Source organism: Bison bison, unplaced genomic scaffold (assembly GCF_000754665.1).
Source record: "Bison bison bison isolate TAMUID 2011002044 unplaced genomic scaffold, Bison_UMD1.0 scf7180017864519, whole genome shotgun sequence".
NCBI lineage: Eukaryota > Metazoa > Chordata > Mammalia > Artiodactyla > Bovidae > Bison > Bison bison.
Window position 1 is genome coordinate 7,510,938 of NW_011495072.1, and position 27,140 is coordinate 7,538,077.

Sequence of the window (27,140 nt, forward strand, 5' to 3'; positions counted from 1 at the left end):
GCATTGTAATACTGCAGTTTCACCTCGAGTTACTGTCTTGTCCTCCAGGGGTCTAATAAATGAGGGTGTCTCTAACAGAAAGATGCATTAAAAAAAATATCAGGCAATTTTATCCTTAAAATTCTACTGAATTAGACTAACGAGGTTATGATGAAATAAGCATTTTCATAAGCTCATGGGAAGATCAGAAGTTTTTCAGAAAAGCAAAAGCCTCAAAAAATCTAAATTTCCTCTTAGGAATTCTACCTAGAGCAAGCGATCCTAGGTGAAGAAGTCAAGATTCATATACAAAAAATGTTTATTGCAAAATTAATTGTAATTTTTAAAGATGAAAAAATCTAGCAGAAAAATGAGTAATTTAACAGTACAGTCACATATTTCATGAAGACTTAATGACAATGTAACCCTGTGATACAATATTAAGTGGAAAAAAGTAGGTATACATAACCACATGAAGATGAGTAATTTTAAAAAGTCCAGAATATGTCAAAATCTAAACAGGGTTTGAGTGACCTTCCTTTTTTCAAATTTTCTGCATCTCTTAAAATTTTTAAACAATAAATTTATTTTCCTGGTTACACAAGTAGTTAAACAAACCAACATTTTTAAAAACCCTAACATCTGGAGGCAAAGAGAATTTGCCTTGATTTGAGTCCCATAAAGACAAATGTTCTAATAAGAAAAAAAAAACTGGCTTATCAGGGGAAATCTACAGGGAAAAGACATTTTACCAGAGCACAGGATTAACAGGAGCACACTGGAAGGAAAATAGGAAATCTAACCAGAAGACAGATCTTTTCATCTTTTACAAATTTTTTTTTTAATGAAGGGGGAAAAGTTAAATTGTCTCAAGTTCTCTGAAGCAGTATGACGAAAATTCACTGAATCGTAGAAAAAACATATACATGAAGCAGAAAACTGACAGAGATGAACAGAACAGGGTAAAGGGATTTGAATTTTCAATTCATGGGATAAAAATCTCCAATTCTGCCCTCAAAATTTCTCCAGATTCCAGTTAACTGTTCCACTAATATCCAAGCTTGACACATACCTGTATAAATTGGCAGAACAATGATCCCAACTGAAATCTAACTTGAGATTTTTCTTGCCATTAAGACCAAGAGTTGATCCACAATAAAAGGACTCCCACAAAAGTATGGATCCACAAAGCAGTATACATACCTAACACGATGAGCGAGGCATTTGCTGAGAGACCGCCTGCTATATTCTGTGCCATGCAGCTATAGATCCCCATGTCTTCTATTTTCACATTTGCAATGAAGAAAACATCATCCTCAGGCATGACATGCATGCGTCTCTCTCGAGCCGCAGGAAAGTCAGTACCACCATCTTTCTGCCAGGAAATCTGAGGTGCAGGGTGCCCCTCCGCAGCACATTCTAATCTGGCCATGGCACCAGTGCGAATAGTTAGATCCATTGGAGTTTTCAGAAAAGATGGCATCTCTGTTCCAAAAAAGATCACCAAAAGATAGTGGGTGGGGAAAAATATATATACATAGACACACACACACACACACACACACACAAGGGAGAATCTATTAGGCAAAATACCAACTGTTGTGCTGCTCCATTTTTTTTAGAAGACATGCTCTCTGCATTGACAGTAAATACAACTGCAGAGGCCATCTTTTCTCTAAGAATCTCAGAGCGTGGAGTACAGTGATGACTAACTCTTCCAGAATGCATGACAAATCTATCTGATCTCCTTGACAGGGAAAGAAAAGGCTGAGGCCGTAAACTTTTCTGAACCTATATTTTAGCATTTAATATTTACTATTCCTTACTTAAGAGATGCATGATAAAAAAAAATTTTGCCTTCAAACAGCTCATAAAACAGCCCGAAAGCAAGACATACGTACATCTTTCGTTGTACAAAGCCTGAAGTGCTGTAGTTATTCAATCTAATAGGCAACAGACCAATCGAGCTGTTGTATATTTTTTCAACAGACACAATGAAAAAGAGCATTATTTTCAAAAATGGTTTCATTGACTACCTTTAGACAATGATAATGATCAATGGTCCCAGAAATGTTAATACTCCCAGTTACTGGACGGCCCTGGGAACAGTGTCAGGAATAAATTTTATAGTTTTTAGAGCAGAATTACAGTTCTAGAAAGAAAATGGAGAATTAAAAATAATTTTTTTTTCAAAAACACAAAAGAGAGTAGTTCATCTCCTGAAACCACGGAATTCACCTTTACCCCTCAGTCAAACACTAATTAGGGACAGCAAGTGGGTAAATTAACAATCCAGCCTGTATACCATCATAACCCTAAAGACAGAAACAGTAAGGACCCTCACCCAGTGTCAGGTTTAATGTAATCTTCTTGGTCAAAAGTTCAAAAATTAAACATGAAAAATCCTTCTAACTATAAAACCATCAGGGAGCATAATTTCTTACCATTCACAGTCAGTTTGGCTTTATGAGAATAGTTAGAACCAAAGTGATTAGTAATAATACACTGATATTTTCCTTCATCTGTGAAATTCACATTGAAAAGATGTAGGACACTAGTATATTCCAGAGCTTCTCCAGCCTGTTGCTGATAACGAACAAAATTCTCAATATCAGCATCATACAAGACTTCACTGTCTTTGCGCCACAGAGCAGACATGGGTGAATCACTGCTGCTCACCGCAGTGCATCTCAGAGTCACATTCACGCCTCTCAGAGCAACTGTGGTTTCAGGATGAGTTCTTATCTGTGGCTTGAGCAAATCATCTAAGAGGAAAAAATACAGGGCAGGAGCCAAGTCACTTATTTATTTTTGCTTCTACAGATTCAATTTTAAAACAAATAATATAAAACTGCATGTTCTGTTGACAAAATGTCATAAGGTTGAAAGGGCCTACAGAACTAGAACCCAATTCCCTTATTTCAACATGAGGAAAATGATGCCCAGAGGGTCAATGACTTGCTCTAAGATATGTAAATCAGCAGCTCAGCCTGGAATGGAACCCGGGTTTTCAAACTTCAGGGGTTAGTATTCTTTCCACCCTCCCTTACTGTCACTTATGCTTAGAATGCACTATCTTAAGTATTACCAGTTACTGGCAAAAGCAAAAACTTAAATTAGAATTTTAAAACAAGTTTTAATTCTATTACCCTTTGTATGTATGTGTATATGTATATATAACATATATAAAAATAGATATTCTATTAATAAAACATACTATCCAATAGTACTTTGTGTATAACTTTCAACTAAAATAGTGAAAAATTTAAAATATGTCCAAAGTCCAACTGAAGACTGGCTTAGGACTGGCTAATAAATATAGATTCATAAATAATAATATATTATTGAATTGATTCAGAGAAGCAGGTAAATGAATTTTTAACGAAATGTCTTTACTCAGTAACATTTCACTGTGTCATATATAGGGTATATTTACACATTTAAAACTAAGTAAAGTGAGAAGGGCATTCATGGTAATATAACTAGGTTCTTTGCTTTCTTCCTTAAAATTTGTTTTACAAATTTTAAATTTGTAAAAACATGTTAAGTATTTTATGCACCTGAACTTCCAAATGTCCTAAGCATTTTTAAGTGATCTGGCAATATACAGGGATCTAAATGCTACTAGCAACACAGATACACTGACCTAAAAGTTCCATCGTGTAAAAGTTAAGAATTAACTACTTTAAAGGAAATGTAAGTGTAAAAGAAAAATCTCCAAAATGAGAATACAGATGTATACTTGAAATGATGATTAAGCGTTAGAATTAAGACAACTTGTCTACAACAACTTGTCTATGTTCCCTCTGGTCCTCCAAAAAACTGCCAAACCTTGCTGCCTTTGTCTTAAGAAAATGTATTAAAAGTAGAAAACAAATGAAACTGGTACATCCATACATTGCTAGTGACCACATAAACCAGTGCTCTCTGTTTGCAAACGCCTGGGAGCGCTTTTTCAAGATCTACTAAATATAAAATCATACTTCTGAATGAATTCATAAACAAACAAACTCATACTTTTTGATGCAGGAATCTTACTAGATATTTATTCTACGGCTAACAATCCCCTAAAAAGAAAAGGCTTACATTCACAAAGATGCTATTATACTGACATTATTTTAAATGATTGTTTAAGAATACACAGAGGAAAAAAGACTTCCTAAGTTACATTAAGTCAAAGAACACAAAATTTAAGCTACAATTACAATATTAGTGAAAAAAGTAAAGAAATGGAAACAGGCTAGTGGGAAAGTATTCTACTTTAAATTTTTTTAATTGTTGTTAAGACAGTAAGGAATAAGATACAAAATTTAAAACAAAAATACAAACCACAGACAAAATCTTTCAGATCCACATTCAGGATGCTTTGCCCTGCAAGCCATTCAGGGTGTGCACAGCTTACATTCACAGAATGTTGAAAGTTATTATCAACCAGCCACTGAAGCAACCACTTCAAATGGCAGTCACAAAGCAAACTATTTGTGTTCAGAATCCTGTAGAAATAAAGAGGAAAATAAATGCTCTTTATTTTTCATTCCAAGTTTCTCCAGCATTTAAGCTTACTACATATCTATTCACTTTTCTTGCCAAAAAAATGCCTAACCTGACTCTAACCATAAGAAAACAAATTCAAGCGGTCAACTGTTTCCTGAAATATGACAGCGTGATGAAAGATGCTAACAAAAGGTGTTGGGGAATAAGGGTAAGGGATCTATTTTTAGTCTAAAGGAAACTAAAGAGTCATTACAATCAAATGTAGAGTGAGAAACTTCATTCAGAAAATATATCTACAAAGGACATTTTTTTGGACACTGAGGAAATCTAAGCATCGACTGAATATTAGATATTATTTTATCAATGTTAATTTCATTAGGTGTGATAATAGTATCGTGGTTATGCAAGAAAATAACCTTACATAGGAAATATATGCTAAGATATTTTAGGAGTAAAATGTCATATGTCTGTAGCTTACTTTCAACTGGTTAAAGTAATAATATATATATGTATATGAGTGTGTGCGGAAAGAAGGAGAGGGACAGAGGGAAAGGGAGGGAAAAGGAAGGAAGGAGGGAGAGAGAAAAATATGTAACAGACTTAGCAAATAGTTCTGAATTGATGAATCCAGGTAAACAGAATATTGATGTTCACTGTGCCTTCCTTTAAATTTTTGAGGTCTAAAAATTTTCCCAAAGAAATTTGGGGAAGAGCTTACTATATATATTAGAACAAAGAGACAACTTTGTTGTGGAGAGGGCATAATTATTCTCAAATTATTTCATCAAGATTAAAAACATTTCAGCCCTGTGGCAACATGTACTACAATTTAAACTAAGAACCACTGAAAAATGGTTTGTGGTCATAATAGGCCTATAAAATACATTTGAAAAGTCAGTGTTTTCTTTTAATCACCCTTAAATGTCCCATCCCCTTTGAACTAGGGAAAGCAAGTGATTTCGACAATATTATAACCTGCTTTGTGTGCATCTCTAAAATCCTCAAGTAGTTTTACAGTTCGGTATAAAAATACCTAAGATCTGATTCCAAAGAAGTTTCAAACAGTCTTTAAGGGTACCCCAAAAGCCACAGTTTATTAAGGGCAATTTTAAGTAAACAGGCCAAAGACTACCTTCTGCATTTAAGAATTCTTATGCTATATGCATTCATTCACAGAGAAATATTTGAGACTACTATATGCCAGGCACTGTCCTAGGCTGTGGCACTATCGCCCTCACAAAGCTTGCATATTTAGACTCAAGTAATAAACAAACAAATGCAAAGTAGAGTTACAAAGTTAAGTCCTATCAAGGAGAAACAAAGCTGGGCAGAGACAGAAGGAAAGCAGCTACCACTTTAGAGACAGCAGCTACGAGTTTAGATAAAGCAGTCAGAGAAAGAAAGCAAATCACGTGATCTGGGGTAAGTGTGTCACAAATGGAGGAAACTGCACAACACTTTGAGGCCAATGCTTTGGAAAAGCATCTACCAGGAAAAGCTCCAGGAAAAGAAAGGGGGTCGCTGACGGCAGAGCACAGAAAGTGAGGGACAAGGATGGGAATGAGCTCCAAGAGCTGGGCAAGAAGGACCAGGCCATACAAGTGCTTTATAAACTTAGGAAAGAAGCTAAGTTGTTCTTTTCCTACATGTGCTGGAATACGCTGGAAAGTAAAGAACAAAGGAATAATACAGTCTGATTTATGCTTTCTTAGGTATAATGTAAGTTGGCGCATGAAACCTGGACTCATATCCTAATTTCACTACTTATCTTAGGCAAGATACTGAATGCCTCCAAAATCTCAGTTTCTTTTTCTGAAAAATGGGATTGATAGTGCCTACCTCAAAGATTGTTTTGAATAAAGCATTTAGCACAGTGCCTGGCCACAGATACTACAGAATCCACAGTAGTTCACTTCACTTCTACTTCTTTTGCATCTTTCCACTCTTCACAAGCTAATGAACCCTGTCTCACCAACGGAGTACACCCTGTGTTCTCTCCACAAGTATATATACGTCAAATACTAACAGTGGTTGTCTTTGGAGTACTGAGGATTCAGGGTCTTTCTCTCCCTTGGTTTAATTATCAAATTTTCTACCATGATTATGTAACTTTAATGCAAAACAATTTTTAATTTATATTTGACTCTCCCATCTCCCCTCAAAATTTTCGCAAAGCACTGTGAAGGATACAAAAAAGTATCAAGAGATATTTTAACAAATGGTGATGTCGAACTCAGTATTATAATCATGACTTAAATTTAAGAGCAACTAAAACTTCTCAGTAAAAAAAAATCAGTATTAGAATTCCTGCATTAGCAGCCTATTCAAACCAACTCACAAAATTACCAAATTACTCTCTTTAAGAATGAAACTACAGTATTTGCTTTCACCTACTATATAAATTATATTTAAAACAGAGTTCTCTTTAGAATTAAAACTTTCTTGCTGGCTCTCAGATTATCACAACCAAAAACTGGTAATACTGATATACTGTTATGCAGTAAGTTGTGCCTTTTCAAGTAAGCCTTAAGAGAAATAACTCAAAATATGTCAAGAGACCAAAAACAAAAAAAAAAGCCACTTTAAAAATCTGGCAGAAAGTAACAAAAAATGATCTCCATATTTTAACTTTTGCTGTTATCTTATTCATCTCTGTGTGCCAAGCTCTGCGTCAAACATCTTCTCAAAAGCTTTCTAAAGCATTTGTGGGGGAAATCCTAACTATTCACGGCCTATTAGGCCCTACATGGTCAGGTCAGCTTAACTCTTTGCCTCATTTCCTACCACGTTTCCCCTCGCTCTTGTCTTCCAGCCACACCAGTGTGTCTGCCATTTTTCAAGCACAAAAAGCAAGTTTCTACCTCTGGATCTTTTCACCTGCTCTTCCCTGTGCCTAGACAGCCCCTCACCCAGTATAAAATGGCCTGCCATGTCATCTCACTAAGGGCCTGGCTCTAAGGCTGTTATCTTCAGAAAAGCCTTCCCTTACTATTTCAAATAACAACCCCTGTCACTCTGTACCACCTTTGACCCAGTTTTTTCTTCAGAACATTACCTGATGAGACATCATATGCCTACTTGTTCACAATTTATTTCCCTTTAGAATTCACTGCAACATGCTGTGAGGACAGAGGCTTTGTCTTGTTCACTACTGCATTTTTAGCATTTAGAACAGTATCCTACATACCAAATGACAATAAATATTTCTCAAACAAACAAATTATCTCATTTTATCCTCACACAACCCTGAGGACAGTGCTATTCCCATTCTGAGAAGGGAAATTGAGTCTCAGACTAAATACACAGTAATAAAGAATGGAACAAGAATCCAAACCTAGACAGCTTGAACTCACATACTTCCAGTGTATTGCAAACTATATGTGGAGAAGGACCAGTTTTTTAAATTTTCAATCTGTTTTGATCAATACTTTTATAAAATTCAACAAAACTATCATAGTAATGTCAAATTGTTCTTAAAGTTTCTAAAACTGTGTGTTCTGAATTTCTGTCCTTATCTCGTCATGAATCCATTCTGAATCCACAGACTTCCCTTTGAGATAGATAAGTTGATATACCCCATTGATTCTCACCAGTGGCTAAATATTCAAATCACCAGAGCTTAAAATTAATAGCAGTTCCCGACTAACCACCCTTCCCCTGGGAAATACCCCCCTAGGAAATAAGAATAATTTTTTAAAAATCATGAATAAAAAATGGTTAAAATGATATGTATTTTTCTATCATAACTATTCAATAGTTTTGGAACATTTTAGTTCCAAATTAGTCTGAATAGATTACAGACATCCTCTCTGACCGTTAAAATGAAAGTGCTATGCTGCTGCTGCTGCTAAGTCACTTCAGTCATGTCCGACTCTGTGCGACCCCAGAGACTGCAGCCCACCAGGATCCCCCGTCCCTGGGATTCTCCAGGCAAGAACACTGGAGTGGGTTGCCATTTCCTTCTCCAATGCATGAAAGTGAAAAGTGAAAGTGAAATCGCTCAGTTGTGTCCGACTCTTAGCGACCCCATGGACTGCAGCCCACCAGGCTCCTCCACCCATGGGATTTTCCAGGCAAGAGTACTGGAGTGGGTTGCCATTGCCTTCGGATCACCTCCAAAAAATTATGTAATATCTTAACTGTAACCCACCCCAAGGGAACACATGTCTCCAACAGTCCAAAAAGGAAGAAAGGAATGAAAAAGGAACAGAAGGATAAACAGAAAGCATAAGGAGTAGCGCTAAGGTCTCTTTTAACTATAAGCATCAGCAGCATAGGAAAAGAAACAGAAGGTCTTGGAGCCACACACACTGGGCTTTTCAATGTTGAGTTATTTTTAAATTATATCCAACCACCAAAATAACTGAATGTTACCACTTTCTTTTTTCCTGCCTGAATTGTGTGCTTTGGGAAATATCTGGGTCACATTCATCACACATACACAACAAGCATGGATAACTATCTAATTAGTGACAAAAAAAGACTTAAGTTACTTACAATTCTTTCAAGCGAGTCTGGGAAAAAGCATTTTCTTGGATAGACATTATAGCATTGTTGTTCAAATCTCTGAAATGAAGAGAAATGAAACATTCCCAGTCACCACTTCTATAATTAAGTTATATAAACACTTTAAATGGTCATGAAAACCTCTGCTAATAGCAAAGATTATTTATATACTAATCAAAATGAATGATAAATACTCACAGATGCTCAAGGGACTCAAGACCAATGAATGCTTTCTTTGTAACTGACTTAATCTGATTTCCTTGTAAGATTCTGAAATACAAACAAACCTTTCTAATAAAGCTCTCCACTAAACAAAATTAAGTTCATTAAAATAAACATTTACCTATAAAAAGTGAAAATAAGCTTAACATGCATTTTTAAGAAAGTTGTGAATCTTTATTATCAACTAATGCAAAGCATAGAATAAAGGCATCTATTAATATGTTGGTACTCAGTGAGGTACCTGTAAACAACTATCCTGACCACAGATAACACTTGTGGTTTTCAATAATAAACTGGATCATATTCCCAGTTTCTCCCTTCTCAGCAAAAGATCATTCAGTCAAAGAAATTCAGGCAAGTGTGAAGCCTTGGAGACATTGTTAATGGGAGATCTAAAATCTCACTTGAGAGAATTCTCTTTTGCTGGTTAAATTACTCATAAATCTCACATGATTAAAAAGATCACTGGTTCAATTGTGGTTTCAGTGCATTTCTTTTACTTAAATTGAAATTTTAGTTCCACAAATAACTTCTCTTTAAGTGACCTTAGCAATGCTCTTTCAGAGAAGAAAGTGCCCCACCACACACACACACACACACACACAAGAGAGAAAGAAAGAAAAACAAACCAAAACACAAAACCTTAATAAACAACAAAGCTTCTTCCTTTAGTGGATGAGTCAGAAGGCTGACTTTCTAGCCATAGCAAATAGATACAATCCAATCACATTTACAACTGATTCTTGACCTTTGTAAACATACATAAATGTGAAAAATACATACAATTTAGTGAGACTTGTGAGTCCAGCAAAGGCTTCACTAGCATCTTCTATGGCCCATGAAATTTCATTGTTTCTTAAGTTTCTGCAAAAATGTCAAGGATAAACAGATTATTTTAGTCAGCATGACCATCACACCATCAGGCATCATCCTGAATGCTAATTTTGACCCTTATATTAAAGGTTATTTATGATAAACATTCCTCTTTTTGAAAAATACTGAGATAAGCATGTAAGCGCTAATTCTCATAAGCTAAGAATTAAGCCAACCTTGATAAATACATTAAGCAACCCCCTAAGAGTATTAATCTTCCTAGTTAATAGCCTGTAACTGTGTTAGTTTATTAGAAATTAATCAAGGACCTACAAAAAGCAGGAGGAATTCAAGATGCAAGGTGTATGGCTTACCAATCTGATTTCAGACTGATGGGATTTGGGGTGACCCACACCTTCCCCTGAGACCTCAAACCTGACAAAAACTAATGTCAATAGAGAGCTTCACAGCTCAAAAGCAATTAAACATGACCCCTGGGAAGTAACAATGATATGCCCATGTGCTAGAGTGATCACTCTGCTTTCTTTAAAAGAAAAAATATGAGTCTTTTAAAAATTCATTCTTCCATTCTCAGAAGGTACAACTGCACTGCACCTTGTCCTCATGGAAGAAATCCAGTCAAAGATATTTAGTCACTTTTGTTCCTTAAGTCATCTCCGAACAAAGCACAAAGCTTTTTGCTTTGTAAGACATATGTAAAGTTATGTGAATAATAGTAAAGAGATAGATCACTCTTCCCATTTAGCTATGTCTTTACTTGAAGTGAAAGCTACAAAAGATCTTCTTATTTTACCAAAGAATAAACAACTGATGGCTCAACTTTGCAGCACTCTGCACTCCTCCGCAGAACTCACTCACCAAAGTGAGTAACAAGTATATCTACTCTGACAAGAGCATTGATCCAAAGCCAGAATATTTCAGATCTGTTCCTAATTCTGCCTTAACTATCTTTGTAGCATTAGTTATTACTGCTGCAATTACTTTCCTAAGCTTTAATACTAAAAGTAATAATCAGTGCTGTACTAAAAGAACCTGTCTGCCATCCCATGCACTGCCAAAAGGCTACAGCTGCTTCTAATATAAATTCCTAAAGAAGTAAATTCCTGAGATTGCACTGATCTAATTTAACCTCTGATAATGTAGAAAAAATAAGCATTTTTAATTTTTCAAGGTCAAATCTAAAGGAGGACTATTTCATTAAGTTAAAAAAAAAATCAAACACATACTTGTGCACCCACAGACACCTTCACAAAATCATCATGCTTTGTCACTGATGGTTAGGTCCCAAAGTTTGGAACTTGCCTCTTTTTTAAGTCCATTTATCAACTAAACCTGATGACCAGAGAGTCCCCTAAGGTTCTTGAAGAACCTTAACAATCTACAAATTCTACTAATTACTCTTACTTTATTATGCTCTATGTTTGAGATTACTCTATCTCATTAAAATATCTCTTCATTCAATTATATTCCATGATAAAGATAAAACATTCAACTTACAGAACCACAGAGTTGAAATTGCCTTTTCCAACTATCTAATCCTATGTCCATCCTTCACTGAACAAAAAGATAAAGAAAAAAATAACACCCAGGAAAGGTTAAGTGATTCCATTTGTCTGGCAGTCAAGTAAAAAAATCACACGAGCTTTAGTATAAAAAAGACCTGGGTTCTAATCCTGGCCCAAACATTTACAAGGGATATGACTTTAAATAAATCATTTTAATCTCTCTGAACTTCAGTCCCCCAATATGGAAAAGACCAGTAATATCCTAATACTCTGAAAGCCCTTGACCCATATCAGATCATTAATAAATGTTAGTTTTTTCTGTCCAAAATCATGCAGCAAATTGTTAACAGTAGCAGGTCTCCTGCCAGAAATGTTCCCATAATATATCCTGCATTCTTCTGAATGAGAAGCGGTAGTTCTGGAATACTACTATTAGCAGAAGGTCAGAAGAGTAAGAAAATGTGCGTTCTTGACACTAGCAACTGTGTATTATTCCACAGTAAGACATGCTCTGTTGTTTAGTTAACTCAGAATTCAAGTACAAGCTGAAATCACTAGAGATAAGTAAAATTTGTGTACAGGGATAGAGATAAGCAAGACTCTCTTGCTCCACGACATAGGAGAGAACTGCAAATATTAACATACATAAATTTGTAGATTTGTTAGTTATTTTGCTTCACTGCTTTAAAAAAAAAGTCAGCAAAAAAAACCCCAAAAGGACAGATGTACTTACAGTGTTTGTAGATTGGAAAGAAACCTAAATACACCATCAGCAATGTGAGTGACTCTGTTGTCCCCTAAATTCAATCTCTCCAGTAAGCTCAGACCCACAAAGGCAGATTCATCCAGACGGGTCAACTGGTTATAGGACAAATCACTAAACACAGAAAACATGGTAAACAAGGTAAAGAATTCACTCTCTTTCAGTTCAACTTTCATATTCTTACTCTACTTACATGATAGATTTAGGGCTTTCAAACTTCTAATAAAAAGGGATATTAGATCTCATTACTAGCCATGGGAATGACTTACTCAATCTGCTCTAGTCTCACAGCCCCCACTGAAATCCCATCCCACACTCACAGTTCAGACAGTCTTTGGCAGAACTCCCACGCATCAGGGCTGATTCTTTCAACAGCATTCTGGCTCACATAGAGCTGCTGTAACATTCGCAAGCCGTACAACCACCCCTTGTTCACTTCTGTAAGGTTATTATGCTCTAGTTCTCTGCAGAATTTGAGAAAGGAGGAAATATGTTTTAAACAAGGCACTGCAATGGGAGATTCCAAAATCTTCATTAATGCTTGAACAGAGAGCCATACACTTTTGCTCAACCCAAGTGAACAAATTCTTTTCATAAATGTTACTTTAGATTTAGTGCAAGAAAGTGGTGAGACTGTCTAAAATGTATCTATAAAACAAACTCACCAAAAGATATAGTATACCTGGTTCTAGATAAATTCTGATAATTTTCACCTACCAAACATTAAGGGAATATAAACATTTTAGATGAAATGTTTGGAAAAATGATAACAAAAATACTGGTTAGATAACAAAGCTTAAAGTTTAACTTATTTCACGTAAAAGCTAAAATACTTTGTTATAATTAAAGTTACTATCCTAGCTGTTTAGCACTGAAAAGTCCAAGACTCCTTTCCTAACAATCTCCTATTCTAGTTCACAGTACTTACAATTCTTCCATGTTATCCAAGCCAAAAAAAGCTCCATCCTTAAGTTTGCTAATTCCATTCCGTTGCATTTTCAAAGATCTTAAGGAGTCAAGCCCTTGGAACGTGAGGCCCTCCACAACTTTAATCCTGTTTCTTTTAAGTTCCCTTTAAAAAAATTGTTTTACAGTCAGAAAACCGGTTTGCTGATTTGCCCTAATAATAATAAAAAGAAACAGACACTGTAAGAAAAAAACGATCTTCTTATAATCGATCTATTCAGTTACTCACAAGAACTGGAGGTGAGGTAGCTTGAAGATCTTGGGTGGAATCATGCTAATTCTGTTCCTGTTTAACTTCACCACTAGTAAGGAACTTGACAAATTGTCAAAGCAACCAGCCTCCAAGACGGTTATCCTATTATTACTCAAATTCCTAAAATGAACAAGGTAACGACAAAAAAAATTTAATGAAACTAAATAAACATTCTACCACCAGAAAGCCGCCCCAAGTCTATGACTGAGTCCCAGTTCTACCACTTAACAACTGTAAACAACTTTACAAATCATGTAACTACTTTTGTGCTTCTTCAACACAAAACAAGGGTAATACCTACTTCATTTGGGCTGAAACAGTGTGAACATGTTTTGTAAACTGTAAAACACCAGCATACATACTAATTATCATCATCATCACACAGAGTAAGCGCCTATTTAACAGACCACTACCATTTATCTTTTACAAAACTGTTAGTAAAACACAATCTACAATTAAATCTCAAAACTTGCCCTGGATACTTAATATTTTCTGTAAATAGGGTACTCTTTCTTCAAGGGCACGGAAAAGAACAAAAAAATCTAACCTAAGTTTGTTTCACACAAGCAAAATCACAATAAACAACAGACATATCTGGGTACCAATGAATAATAAACATGCACTTCAAAGTAAATCTAGTTGAAACTCTTATTTTACTTACAGATACTTAAGTTGCATGCGAGGAAATGAAGATGTCTTGATTTCTGATATTTGATTTGAGCTGAGATCTAAAGTCTCGAGAGCAGGGTAAAACTGGAACACTTCTGCATTTATTTCTGGGATTATATTATGAACTCTACAAAACAAAGATTACATTGAAGCTATTGCCAGGGATCCACCCTAGAGCACAAAAATAACTACGGTTAACAACAAGGGTCCCTAAAACAAAAATTAAAAAACCGTGTACTATTCACAATTTAAGTAGAAGACCTGACATCTTATTTACTTACAATGAGAGGAGAGTAATATTAGAAGTTGGTTCTCCAAAATACGGGATTTCTGTTAGTTCATTATAATTCATTTTCCTGGATAGGAGGAAAAATAGATTTAAAAATTTAGTGAGGGAAATGTTACCTCTCGAGTTCTAGTTTCTAGCTAATACATATTCTTTAGAATAGACACCACATTTGGAAAAAAAGCCTATGACCGAGAATGAGTCAGACTAAATGTATTCTACTGAGAAATTAGAAATTTTAATTAACAAGTTTTCCTAGTATAGAACTATAATTTGATACCAACATTTGAAAGGTTGGGAAATATTTTGCAACACTATGTATTTTTAATTCCCAGCAAGGTTCTTTCAATAGTTATGTAAGTTATTAAATACAGTTTTAAAATATACACACACCAATTTTTTTTAAGTTACTCCAAGTTAGGGAAAGCTGTTTGAGACCACAGACCTAACAGATTATCTCAGTTGTTTTAGTAGCAAATCTAATGCAATCACATTTCACCAACCTGGTTTTCAATCTAGAATACAGCAACCTCAACAATCTAGAATACAGAAAAGAAGCCAGGAGTAAAATGCCTCCAGTCAACCAAATGAAGTAACGAAGTCCATGCAATATATAATAAAGCTCATGCACTTCCCACTGAGCATTTTCCTTTCCTCAGGGCCTACTCTTGCAGCTAATAAACTTGTTAATTGTTCATTCAGTCTACAGCAGATTAGAGGTGGTCAATTTGAGGCAAGGAAGAAGAGAATGCAGAGACAATGAGAGCTCAAAGTACCCTCTGTCACAAAAATATTCAAAAGAAAAACTCATCTGAGATTCTGGGGGTGTTCAGTATAGAGGTAAACAGTTGTGCCTCTGAGAATATCACAATGCAATAACTACATTAATAATATTTTGGAAAATCCTCTCCAAAAACTAAGTAATAATACATTTCAGTACTAAAGGAAAAATGTCAGTGAAGTAGAATATTGAATTACATTAAACAACATACTTCACATGATACCAAAAATATTGTATTTCATATAAATTTACTTCAGACATGACACTTCCACCTCAGACAAGTCAAAGGGTAAAAGATAAATAAATTTACACAACAGAGAGTTTTAAGGCTAAAACTCTGGCAAAATATATATATATATATATATACACACACAGTCATCACTCTAAAGAGGGGAGAAATCTTACTTTAGGGCCCTTGGAAGTAGAACAGTATTGCTATGTAGTTTACAACTTGAAATCATCAACTCAATGGCATAATACCCAAAGAGTTTGTGATAGTAACAAAGCTAAACATAGGTTTAGGTTTTTAAACATATTTTAATCTAAGGCTTTCTTTTCTTCAAATTTCTTTTGGTGACATTTTTGGACTGAATATTCTGTAATTCCTAATTCAACAAATCACCTCAAAGAATTTAATGTAAATTTAAGTAAATAAAAATAACTTACACTTCTTGTAATGTTTGAGACTCCAAGCTGATGTTCCAGTTAGACAACCGATTATGACTCAAATCCCTAAATGGAGGACAAAAGACCATTCTTAGGTTAATGTTGGGAATCACACTTAAAGGAAAGAAAAAACAATGAAACTAAAATAGGAATCTAAAAGCACTACCAAACATGAATCTGAGTAGCACAGATAAAAAAGTGTTTACAAAGGATGAATAAAAATTCATCTAGATTTCAAAACAGCTTTTTCAGTTTTATTGAGGGCTTTTTTTGTTTTTACTCACTAGGAAATACATTCAAGTGGTTCAACAATCAAGAAGTTATAAAAGGATGCACAGTAACAAGTCTCCCACACTCTTCTCCAGTCATTCAACCTTCCTCCCCAACATCAAGTGAAAAATATATTAATACCATTTTTTTTATAGCCTGTCAGATATACCAGAAAAATTTTATACAAATGGTAGAATAATTTACACATTATTTTGCCTCTTGCCTTTTTCACTTAACAATACATCTTGTAGATCATTTCAGTGATATGGTTTCTTCATCCCTTCTAGTGATTATACTTTTTTATTATAATGAACTATATTCTTATTCTATATACTTCTGAAAGAAATACACATTTTAAAGTAATAAAAATACATACTTCTAAAGTAATATAAACTTCACATATGTATTACACTTTAATTATAGATAAACTTGCAGATGGACTGGATTTCACAAGTCAAGACAGTGAGTTTCTATTTTAGAATTGAGGTTGACCACATCCCTGATAGAGATGCAGTCTTCCTTAAAAAAAGAAAAAGGCGGGGAGGGGAATCTAGCTTCAGAGAAGGGGAATTCATCTCACTCCAAGTTACCTTAATGATGATGATAGTAGTGGCAGCAACAGCTAACATTTATTAAGTGCCATGCACTCTTCTATGCACTTTATACGTATTAACTGTCTAAATCCATACAACAACCTTATGAGGCAAATACTTTTACAATCCTCACTTTCCCAACACAGAAACAGATGGAGAAATGAATAATTTGGCAATCCAAGGTCACACAGCTAATAAGTGAGGAAGTTGTAATCTTGAAATTCCATCTCACTTCTTGTATTCTTGAAATTCCATCTCACTTCAATCAGATACAGCAGAGATTTCACTGATATTTAGTCATGAGTCTAAATATTTAAATAGGCTTAAAAATTCACCTTGATGCTTTCTGGCATCTTTTCAAGGCTGAGATGGAATCCAGCCCACACAAGCTGTCTGCCCAAGAGATGTATTATACATTACAATATGGCTAGCAATGGGACACACTAGAGACACATTACAGATCACTTTATCTCACTGTGCCACCATGGGCAGCTGACAGATGCATGCAGTTTGAACGATGTCTCTATCACAGCAGAACAATTTGTTCTCAGCTAGATTCCTGTCTGTGCATCTGTAAAACCTAGCCACTTTCATGTAAGAGCCTAATTTACACCATAATGTAATTAAGGCTAGATCCAACCATCACTTTTTCACATAGTTTTAAAGCCTTTTTCATACAGTTCTAAAATCTATATTCTAAGATACGTGGCACCAGATATCAGCTCAAAGACACTCATGAATGGAGGGATGTGCTGGAAAATGTTAAGAAATAAAAATATGAATTCACTCCACATAAAAATCTTATATGCACTTTCTTTTATTTAATTTTAATTGGAGAATAATTACTTCACAATACTGTGATGGTTTTTGCCATACATCGACATGAATCAGCCATGGGTATTTATGTGTTCCCCCATCCTGAACCCCTCTTCCGCCTCTCTCCTCACCCTCTCCCTCTGGGTTGTCCTAGAGCATTGGCTTTGGGTCCCCTGCTTCACACATCAAACTGGTCATCTATTTTATGTATGGTAATATACATGTTTCAGTGCTATTGTCTCAAATCATCCCATCCTAGCCTTCTCCCACAGAGTCTGTTATTTACATCTGTGTGTCTCTTGCTGCCCTTATGCAGACACTTTCATCCAATTCACACTTGTTACTCAACAATAAACACAGAATTTCATATTAATACAAGCGAAAAGATATTTATTTATTGTGGTGCTTCAACTGAAGGAGAAATTCAACTGTTCTAATTTAAGTTAGACACTCCATATTCTGCTTCAAGGTGGCTGGTCTGGCAAACAGAGAGCTAACATCATCTGTATAGTAGGCTACCACAGTATGATTTAATTTTATATTTCATGCTTTCTGGAAATTAGGTTTTTTTCCTTTTACAGATTAAGGGCTTTCATTTTAATCAGTGCCTCTAATGCCTTTCCAAACCCTAATCTCCTTGACATTATAACTTTTGGCTGTACGATCCCCTACAGTTCTCTCATGGATGTCAATGATGATCAGACAATCAGTTTTAAAGAAAACCATTATTAAAGAAATCTAAAGCAATCAAATGAAACTCAACTTATATATAGTATAAACCACTATGTATTCAGTATCAGCGAAAACTGTCCAGTGTCTTGACTGGAGTAAAGAATAATTTTCTCTGTATGTTTGAAGAACTTCTAAGGATTTTCAGTGGAACGCAAAAGATACCTGAAAAACTCTGAAGCCTGTCTACAGACTAATGCTGTCTTAAGAATATACGGCTTATAGAACCCCATATAATGAGGCTCTCTGGACTTTTCTGCCACAAATCCACATAGTACAGATTAAAAAATACAGCAAACTGAAATTCACTCCCCAAAGTAGTACTATCATATAAAGCAACTAGTATAAATCATATACTGCTGCTGCTAAGTCGCGCCAGTCGTGTCCGACTCTGTGCGACCCCACAGACAGCAGCCCAACAGGCTCCTCTGTCCCTGGGAGTCTCCAGGTAAGAACACTGGAGTGGGTTGCTATTTCCCTCTCCAATGCATGAAAGGGAAAAGTGAAAGTGAAATCGCTCAGTCGTGTCTGACTCTTAGCAACCCCATGGACTATAGCCTACCAGGCTCCTCCATCCATGGGATTCTCCAGGCAAGAGTACTGGAGTGGGGTGCCATAAATCATATAAATCATATAGCTGCTCTATCAAAATACCAGGTTTGTAACTACAATTATACGGACTGATCTGATCATCAGATATTTATGCAATAAGCGTTTACTGAACCATATGCCAGGTACTGTGCAAGTGCTAAGGTTACAACCACTGTCAACTTTAGTAATCTTTTTGTCTTTTTCAAAAGCAGCATGTATAGTACTCTGTGGAGTCACTTCAAAAGAGTAAACATGAATCCAACATCAACTCAGCTACTAGCCTTCATGGAAAAGGTGTAAATTAGCTTTTTTATATCTTAATTTCACTCTGGCATTTAATGTTACATGGGCATGTGAAGGGGCTTCCCAGGTGGTCATAGTGGCAAATGCCCACCTGCCAATGCAAGAGACATAAGTAGATGCAGGTTTGATCCCTGAGTTGGGAAGATCCCCTGGAGCAGAACATGGTAACCATTCTCCAGCCTGGAGAATCCCATGGACAAAGGAGCCTGATGGGCTATATAGTCTATGAGATTGCAAAGGGTCGGACACAAGTGAAGCAACTTAGCACACCCACAGGCATATGGAGGTGTGTGTGCATGCATGCACACATACATATACACACACACACTTGCTCTCCATAAGCATGCCTTCCTTCTTTTCTTTTTAAGTACTCCATAAAGCCCAAAGAAGACAAATTTGAAGACTTCAAATATCAGATATAAAAACCCTTAACAATTTGAATAGTTTTCAAAATTAAGGTCTCTCTCACTATTGTTGCCAAGAGCCAGTCATTAATTTCATTTAATTCAGTAAAACTAATGCTAGTTTGTTTTTTAAGTGAAAGTCCTAAAATGGAGAACTGTTTTTCGAAGATTTTCCTCTTGAAGTATCCTTAAAATGCACTTAAATAGGTGAAGCAATTTAATGCCTCATAAACATAACCTAAAGAGTCTAGCTTTCTAACAGTCAATAATCTTTATTTTTTAACAGCACTAATATCTGAATATTTACTGATATGATATTTGGAGAATAAAGACCTGAGCAAAGGCCTTAGCTCAGTGTTATACTCAGCTCTCACTCATGCTAATCTACTGGGATGCAGCTGTAATAAAAGATGAATTATTTAAGTTCTTGATATCATGTGGAGCCAGAGGTGCCATTAATGCAGCCATTTAGCATCATCAGGGTGTAAATAATTTATAGGATGTGCAGAGCAATCACAACAGTCTGAGGAGAATCAAGTTCTGCAAACTAATTGCAAAGAAGTCCTGTAGCACTGGAGACACTGGAGTTTTCTTCTGTCCAGTCATATATGTACATTTTTGAGCCATCATCAATATTTTTTGTTTTTCAGAATATGTAGCACTAATAGTTCTGAACTGTGAACTTCAATAATAATAAAATTTCTGATAAAGGGGCTCTTTGCAAAAGTTATAAGATAGTAACAATATATATTAAGTCCAATAGTTTGGGTATGACAATGCTTTATGTATTTATTCAGTATAATTCACTTTTTTTTTCTGTAAATGGAAATCCCTGTTTTGCTAATTAGAGTGTATCCAGGATAATTTATTTTTAAAAATAAAACTCAGGATTATCATTTTGGTAAATTACAGCACTATGATTTAACAGGCTGATGTTCAATCAGCCTTAAGGGCTCTTGGAGTACACTAAAGACAAAGATTCCAAAACAACTCGAAATGCTGTCTGCTTTTAGGTTTACTTTTCGTTTACCACTAACGGCTGTATACAAAGCTATCCTTTCCTGGAATTGTCAGTCTTCCTGTCTCTAACAGTACTACTTGCATTTTTTTCTAATTTGTTGATTCTTATCAACTATCACAGGCTAGAAAACCCAGTGCCTCTTAGAACTGTCTGAAATAGGAGTAAATGAGATAGATGTGTGTGAGACTATAGAAGCTCCTTTACAAATAAGTGCTTCCTGGAAGCACTTTTGCTTTTTTGGTTGAACTGTCAATCCTAAATGAAATCAACCTTGAATATTCGATGGAAGGATTAATGCTGAAGCTCCAATACTTTGGCCACCTCATGTGAAGAGCAACTCATTCGAAAAGACCCTGATGCTGGGAAAGACTGAAGACAGGAGAAGGGGATGACAGAAGATGAGATGGTTGGATGGCATCATCACTGATTCAATGCATATGAACTCTGGTGAACTCTGGGAGATGGTGAGGGACAGGGAGGTCTAGGGTGCTGCAGTCCATGGGGTAGCAAAGAGACGGACACAACTTAGCAACTGGACAACAAAAGGCAAGGCTGGAGATACTGGGCAAATATCTTTTAGTATAAATAAGACTGTATTATGGCATGAAACATAATGCTACTCCAAATTAAAGTGTCTATCCATCATTTGCATTACTTATTTGCAATACAATGTGTAACACTTTTTGCTGCTGCTGCTGCTAAGTCGCTTCAGTCGTGTCCGACTCTGTGCGACCCCAGAGACGGCAGCCCACCAGGCTCTGCCGTCCCTGGGATTCTCCAGGCAAGAACACTGGAGTGGGTTGCCATTTCCTTCTCCAATGCGTGAAAGTGAAAAGCGAAAGGGAAGTCACTCAGTCGTGTCCGACTCTTAGCGACCCCATGGACTGCAGCCTACCAGGCTCCTCTGTACATGGGATTTTCCAGGCAAGAGTACTGGATGGGGTGCTACTGCCTTCTCCATGAATATAAAAAGATGAAGGTGGTAGGAAAATGGGAGCATTAACTTTAAGAATAAGAGGCATATCTTATTTTCTTCCATTATCTTTCTCAGAGATCTTAATGACTGAAAATATTGCTTCATTGTGGGGACCAAACAACAAAACAAAAAATACAAATTCTATAATTACATTTAAGAATAGAGTTTCTGCATACCCAGTCTTTGTACCTGGGGCAACTCATTTAACCTCTCTAAACTTGAGTCTTATCTACCATTAAATAAGGATACTATTAATAGTAACAACCTCAGTGGATGGCTCAGATGATTAAAAGAATACAGATAAAATGTTTAGAATACAGGTCAGTGTGTAAACTGTAGGTAATCACATAACTGTTGTTCAGTCACTCAGTTGTGTCCGACTCTTTGTGACCCCATGAACTGCAGCATGCCAGGCTTCCCTGTCCGTCACCATCTCCTGGAGCTTGCTCAAACTCATGTCCACTGAGTTGATAATGCCATCCAACCATCTCGACTTCTGTCGTCCCCTTCTCCTCCCGCCTTCAGTCTTTCCCAGCACAAGGGTCTTTTCAAGTGAGTTAGCTTTTTGCATCAGGTGGCCAAAGTACTGGAGCTTCAACTTCAGCATCAATCCTTCTAATAACTATTCAGGGTTGATTTCCTTTAGGATTGGCTGGTATGACTTCCTATCTGTCCAAAAGACTCCCAAGAGTTTTCTCCAGCACTACAGTTCAAAAGTATCAATTCTTCAGCACTCAGCCTTCATTATGGTCCAACGCTCACATCCATACATGACTACTGGAACCACCACAGCTTTGACTGTATGGATCTTTGTAGGCAAAGTAATGTCTCTGCTTTTTAACATGCTGTCTAGGTTTGTCATAGCTTTTCTTTCAAGGAGCAAGCGTCTTTTAATTTTATAGCTGCAGTCACAATCTGCAGTGATTTTGGAGCCCAAGAAAACTAGATTTGAAATAGAATGGTGGCTCAACACTATCACCTCTTCTAAGTATTTTTTTGTATACAAAGGCATAATCCATTCCCCAAAGTAAAATCTTTTTTTTTTTTTTTTGGTCATGCCACAGAATGTGGGATCTTATTTCCCATCCCAGGGACAGAACCCTCTGCATTGGAAGCACAGAGTCTTAACCATTAGATCACCAAGGAAGTCCAGGCAAAATTTTAATTAACTGGAACTACTCCCTTAAATTAGTTTATTACAGTTAATAAACTATATATTGCTTCTGAATTCCAATTTCATGAGAAAAATGTAAGTAATAAGGCAGTCCATCAAAGATTTGGTCAAATTATTGAGGTATAAACCTACATCACAAGGGCTTCCTGGGTGGCTCAGTGGTAAAGAATCCACCTGCCAATGCAGGAGATGTGGGTTTGAGCCTTGTGTCGGGAAGATTCCCTGGAGGAGGAAACGGCAACCCATTCCAGTATTCTTGCCTGAAAAATTCCATAGACAGAGGAGCCTGATAGGCTATAGAAGTCCATGGGATCTCAGAGAGTCAGACATGCCTGAGCAAGAAACCTATATCACAAGATGTTTTAGAATAACCCAGTAATACTTCTAAGAAACCATTCTACATATACAGCCATATAATTATTAAGAGATACCTACCAGTAACAAACGCTTTACTAGCATGTGAGATGAGTGCAATTGTGCGGTAGTTGGAGCATTCTTTGGCATTGCCTTTCTTTGAGATTGGAATGAAAACTGACCTTTTCCAGTACTGTGGCCACTGCTGAGTTTTCCAAATTTGCTGGCATATGGAATGCAGCACTTTCACAGCATTATCTTTCAGGATTTGGAATAGCTCAACTGGAATTCCATCACCTTCACTAGCTTTGTTCGTAGTGATGCTTTCTAAGGCCCACTTGACTTCACATTCCAGGATGTCTGGCTCTAGGTGAGCGATCACACCATCGTGATGATCTGGGTCATGAAGATCTTTTTTAAACAGTTCTTCTGTGTATTCTTGCCATCTCTTCTTAACATCTTCTGCTTCTGTTAGGTCCATACCATTTCTGTCCTTTATCGAGCTCATCTTTGCCTGAAATGTTCCTTTGGTATCTCTGATTTTCTTGAAGAGATCCCTAGTCTTTCCCATTCTGTTGTTTTCCTCTATTTCTTTGCATTGATCACTGAAGAAGGCTTTCTTATCTCTTCTTGCTATTCTTTGGAACTCTGCATTCAAATGTTTATATCTTTCCTTTTCTCCTTTGCTTTTTGCTTCTCTTCTTTTCACAGCTATTTGTAAAGCCTCACCAGACAGCCATTTTGCTTTATTGCATTTCTTTTCTATGGGAATGGTCTTGATCCCCGTCTCCTGTACAATGTCACGAACCTCATTCCATAGTTCATCAGGCACTCTATCTATCAGATCTAGGCCCTTAAATCTATTTCTCACTTCCACTGTATAATCATAAGGGATTTGATTTAGGTCATACCTGAATGGTCTAGTGGTTTTCTCTACACTAGTAAAGTAATGCTCAAAATTCTCCAAGCCAGGCTTTAGCAATATGTGAACAGTGAATTTCCTGATGTTGAAGCTGGTTTTAGAAAAGGCAGAGGAACCATAGATCAAATTGCCAACATCCGCTGGATCATGGAAAAAGCGAGAGAGTTCCAGAAAACATCTATTTCTGCTTTATTGACTATGCCAAAGCCTTTGACTGTGTGGATCACAATAAACTATGGAAAATTCTAAAAGAGATGGGAATACCAGACCACCTGACCTGCCTCTTGAGAAACCTGTATGCGGGTCAGGAAGCAACAGTTAGAACTGGACATGGAACAACAGACTGGTTCCAAATAAGAAAAGGAGTATGTCAAGGCTGTATATTGTCACCCTGCTTATTTAACTTACATGCAGAATACATCATGAGAAACGCTGGACTGGAAGAAATACAAGCTGGAATCAAGATTCCCGGGAGAAATGTCAATAACCTCAGATATGCAGATGACACCACTCTCATGGCAGAAAGAGGAACTCAAAAGCCTCTTGATGAAGGTGAAAGAGGAGAGTGAAAAAGTTGGCTTAAAGCTCAACATTCAGAAAACGAAGATTATGGCATCCAGTCCCACCACTTCATGGGAAATAGATAGGGAAACAGTGGAAACAGTGTCAGACTTTATTTTTCTGGGCTCCAAAATCACTACAGATGGTGACTGCAGCCATGAAATTAAAAGACACTTACTCCTTGGAAGGAAAGTTATGACCAACCTAGACAGCATATTCAAAAGCAGAGACATTACTTTGCCAACAAAGGTTCGTCTAGTCAAGGCTATGGTTTTTACCGTGGTTACGTATGGATGTGAGAGTTGGACTGTGAAGAAGGCTGAGCACCGAAGAATTGATGCTTTTGAACTGTGGCATTGGAGAAGACTCTTGAGAGTCCCTTGGACTGCAAGGAGATCCAACCAGTCCATTCTGAAGGAGATCAGCCCTGGGATTTCTTTGGAAGGAATGATGCTAAAGCTGAAACTCCAGTACTTTGGCCACCTCATGTGCAGAGTTGACTCATTGGAAAAGACTTTGATGCTTGGAGGGATTGGGGGCAGGAGGAGAAGGGGACGACAGAGGATGAGATGGCTGGATGGCCTCACTGACTCGATGGACGAGAGTCTGAGTGAACTCCGGGAGTTGGTGATGGACAAGGGAGGCTTGGCGTGCTGCAATTCATGGGGTCGCAAAGAGTCGGACACAACTGAGCGACTGATCTGATCTGATCAGTAACGCTGAGGTTGAACAGTTATATGAAGACCTACAAGACCTTCTAGAACTAACACCCAAAAAAGATGTCCTTTTCATTATAGGGGACTGGAATGCAGAAGTAGGAAGTCAAGAAACACGTGGAGTAACAGGCAAATTTGGCCTTGGAGTATGGAATGAAGCAGGGCAAAGGCTAATAGAGTTCTGCCAAGAGAATGCACTGGTCATAGCAAACACCCTCTTCCAACAACACAAGAGAAGACTCTACACATGGACATTACCCGATGGTTGACACTGAAATCAGACTGATTATATTCTTTGCAGCCAAAGATGGAGAAGCTCTATACACTCAGCAAAACCAAGACCGGGAGCTGAATGTGGCTCAGATCATGAACTCCTTATTGCCAAATCCAGACTGAAATTGAAGAGTTTGGGGAAAACACACTAGACCAGGCAGGTATGACCTAAATCAAATCCCTTATGACCATACAGTGGAAGAGAGAAATAGATTTAAGGGACTAGATCTGATAGATAAAGTGCCTGATAAACTATGGATGGAAGTTGGTGACACTGTATAGGAAACAGGAATCAAGACCATCTCCAAGAAAAAGAAATGCAAAAAAGCAAAATGGCTGTCTGAGGAGGCCTTACAAATAGCTGTGAAAACAAGGGAAGCGAAAAGCGACAGAGAAAAGGAAAGAAATATTCATTTGAATGCAGAGTTCCAAAGAATAGCAAGGAGAGATAAGAAAGCCTTCCTCATCAATCAGTGCAAAGACATAAAGGAAAACAATAGAATGGGAAAGACTAGAGATCTCTTCAAGAAAATCAGAGATACCAAGGGAACATTTCACGCAAAGATGGGCTCGATAAAACAGAAATAGTATGGACCTAACAGAAGCAGAAGATATTAAGATGAGGTGGCAAGAATACACAGAAGAACTGTACAAAAAAGATCTTCACGACCCAGATAATCATGATGGTATGATCACTCACGTAGAGCCAGACATCCTGGAATGTGAAGTCAAGTGGGCCTTAGAAAGCATCACTACGAACAAAGCTAGTGGAGGTGATGGAATACCGGTTGAGCTATTATTTCAAATCCTGAAAGATGATGCTGTGAAAGTGCTGCACTCAATATGCCAGCAAATTTGCAAAATGCAGCAGTGGCCACAGGACTGGAAAAGATCAGTTTTCATTCCAATCCCAAAGAAAGGCAATGCCAAAGAATGCTCAAACTACCACACAATTGCACTCATCTCACATGCTAGTAAAATAAGCCAGGCTTCAATAGTACGTGAACCGTGAACTTCCAGAAGTTCAAGCTGGTTTTAGAAAAGGCAGAAGAACCAGAGATCAAATTGCCAATATCCGATGCATCACTGAAAAAGCAAGAGTTCCAGAAAAACATCTATTTCTGCTTTATTGACTATGCCAAAGCCTTTGACTGTGTGGATCACAATAAACTGTGGAAAATTCTGAAAGAGATGGGAATACCAGACCACCTGACCTGCCTCTTGAGAAACCTGTATGCAGGTCAGGAAGCAACAGTTAGAACTGGACATGGAACACAGACTGGTTCCAAATAGGAAAAGGAGTATGTCAAGGCTGTATATTGTCCCCCTGCTTATTTAACTTATATGCAGAATACATCATGAGAAACGCTGGGCTGGAGGAAGCACAAGCTGGAATCAAGACTGCTGGGAGAAATATCAATAACCTCAGATATGCAGATGACACCACCCTTATGGCAGAAAGTGAAGAAGAACTAAAGAGCCTCTTGATCAAAGTGAAAGAAGAGAGTGAAAA

General features: G+C 36.9%; 1 protein-coding gene across 1 annotated transcript in view; it reads right to left on the reverse strand.

Moving 5' to 3' along the window:
- The window catches only part of LRIG2 (leucine-rich repeats and immunoglobulin-like domains 2), a 66,212-nt gene that overhangs the window by 10,187 nt on the left and 28,885 nt on the right, over positions 1 to 27,140 (reverse strand). Inside the window, exons 2-15 of the mRNA XM_010830788.1 lie at positions 15,925 to 15,990; positions 14,473 to 14,547; positions 14,184 to 14,318; positions 13,499 to 13,642; positions 13,232 to 13,375; positions 12,624 to 12,767; positions 12,274 to 12,417; positions 9,985 to 10,065; positions 9,178 to 9,249; positions 8,971 to 9,039; positions 4,309 to 4,472; positions 2,424 to 2,744; positions 1,183 to 1,464; positions 1 to 71 (exon numbers count right to left, since the gene is read on the reverse strand). Of these exons, the coding sequence (XP_010829090.1) occupies positions 1 to 71; positions 1,183 to 1,464; positions 2,424 to 2,744; positions 4,309 to 4,472; positions 8,971 to 9,039; positions 9,178 to 9,249; positions 9,985 to 10,065; positions 12,274 to 12,417; positions 12,624 to 12,767; positions 13,232 to 13,375; positions 13,499 to 13,642; positions 14,184 to 14,318; positions 14,473 to 14,547; positions 15,925 to 15,990 (1,912 nt within the window). The remainder of the gene's footprint in view (positions 72 to 1,182; positions 1,465 to 2,423; positions 2,745 to 4,308; positions 4,473 to 8,970; positions 9,040 to 9,177; positions 9,250 to 9,984; positions 10,066 to 12,273; positions 12,418 to 12,623; positions 12,768 to 13,231; positions 13,376 to 13,498; positions 13,643 to 14,183; positions 14,319 to 14,472; positions 14,548 to 15,924; positions 15,991 to 27,140) is intronic.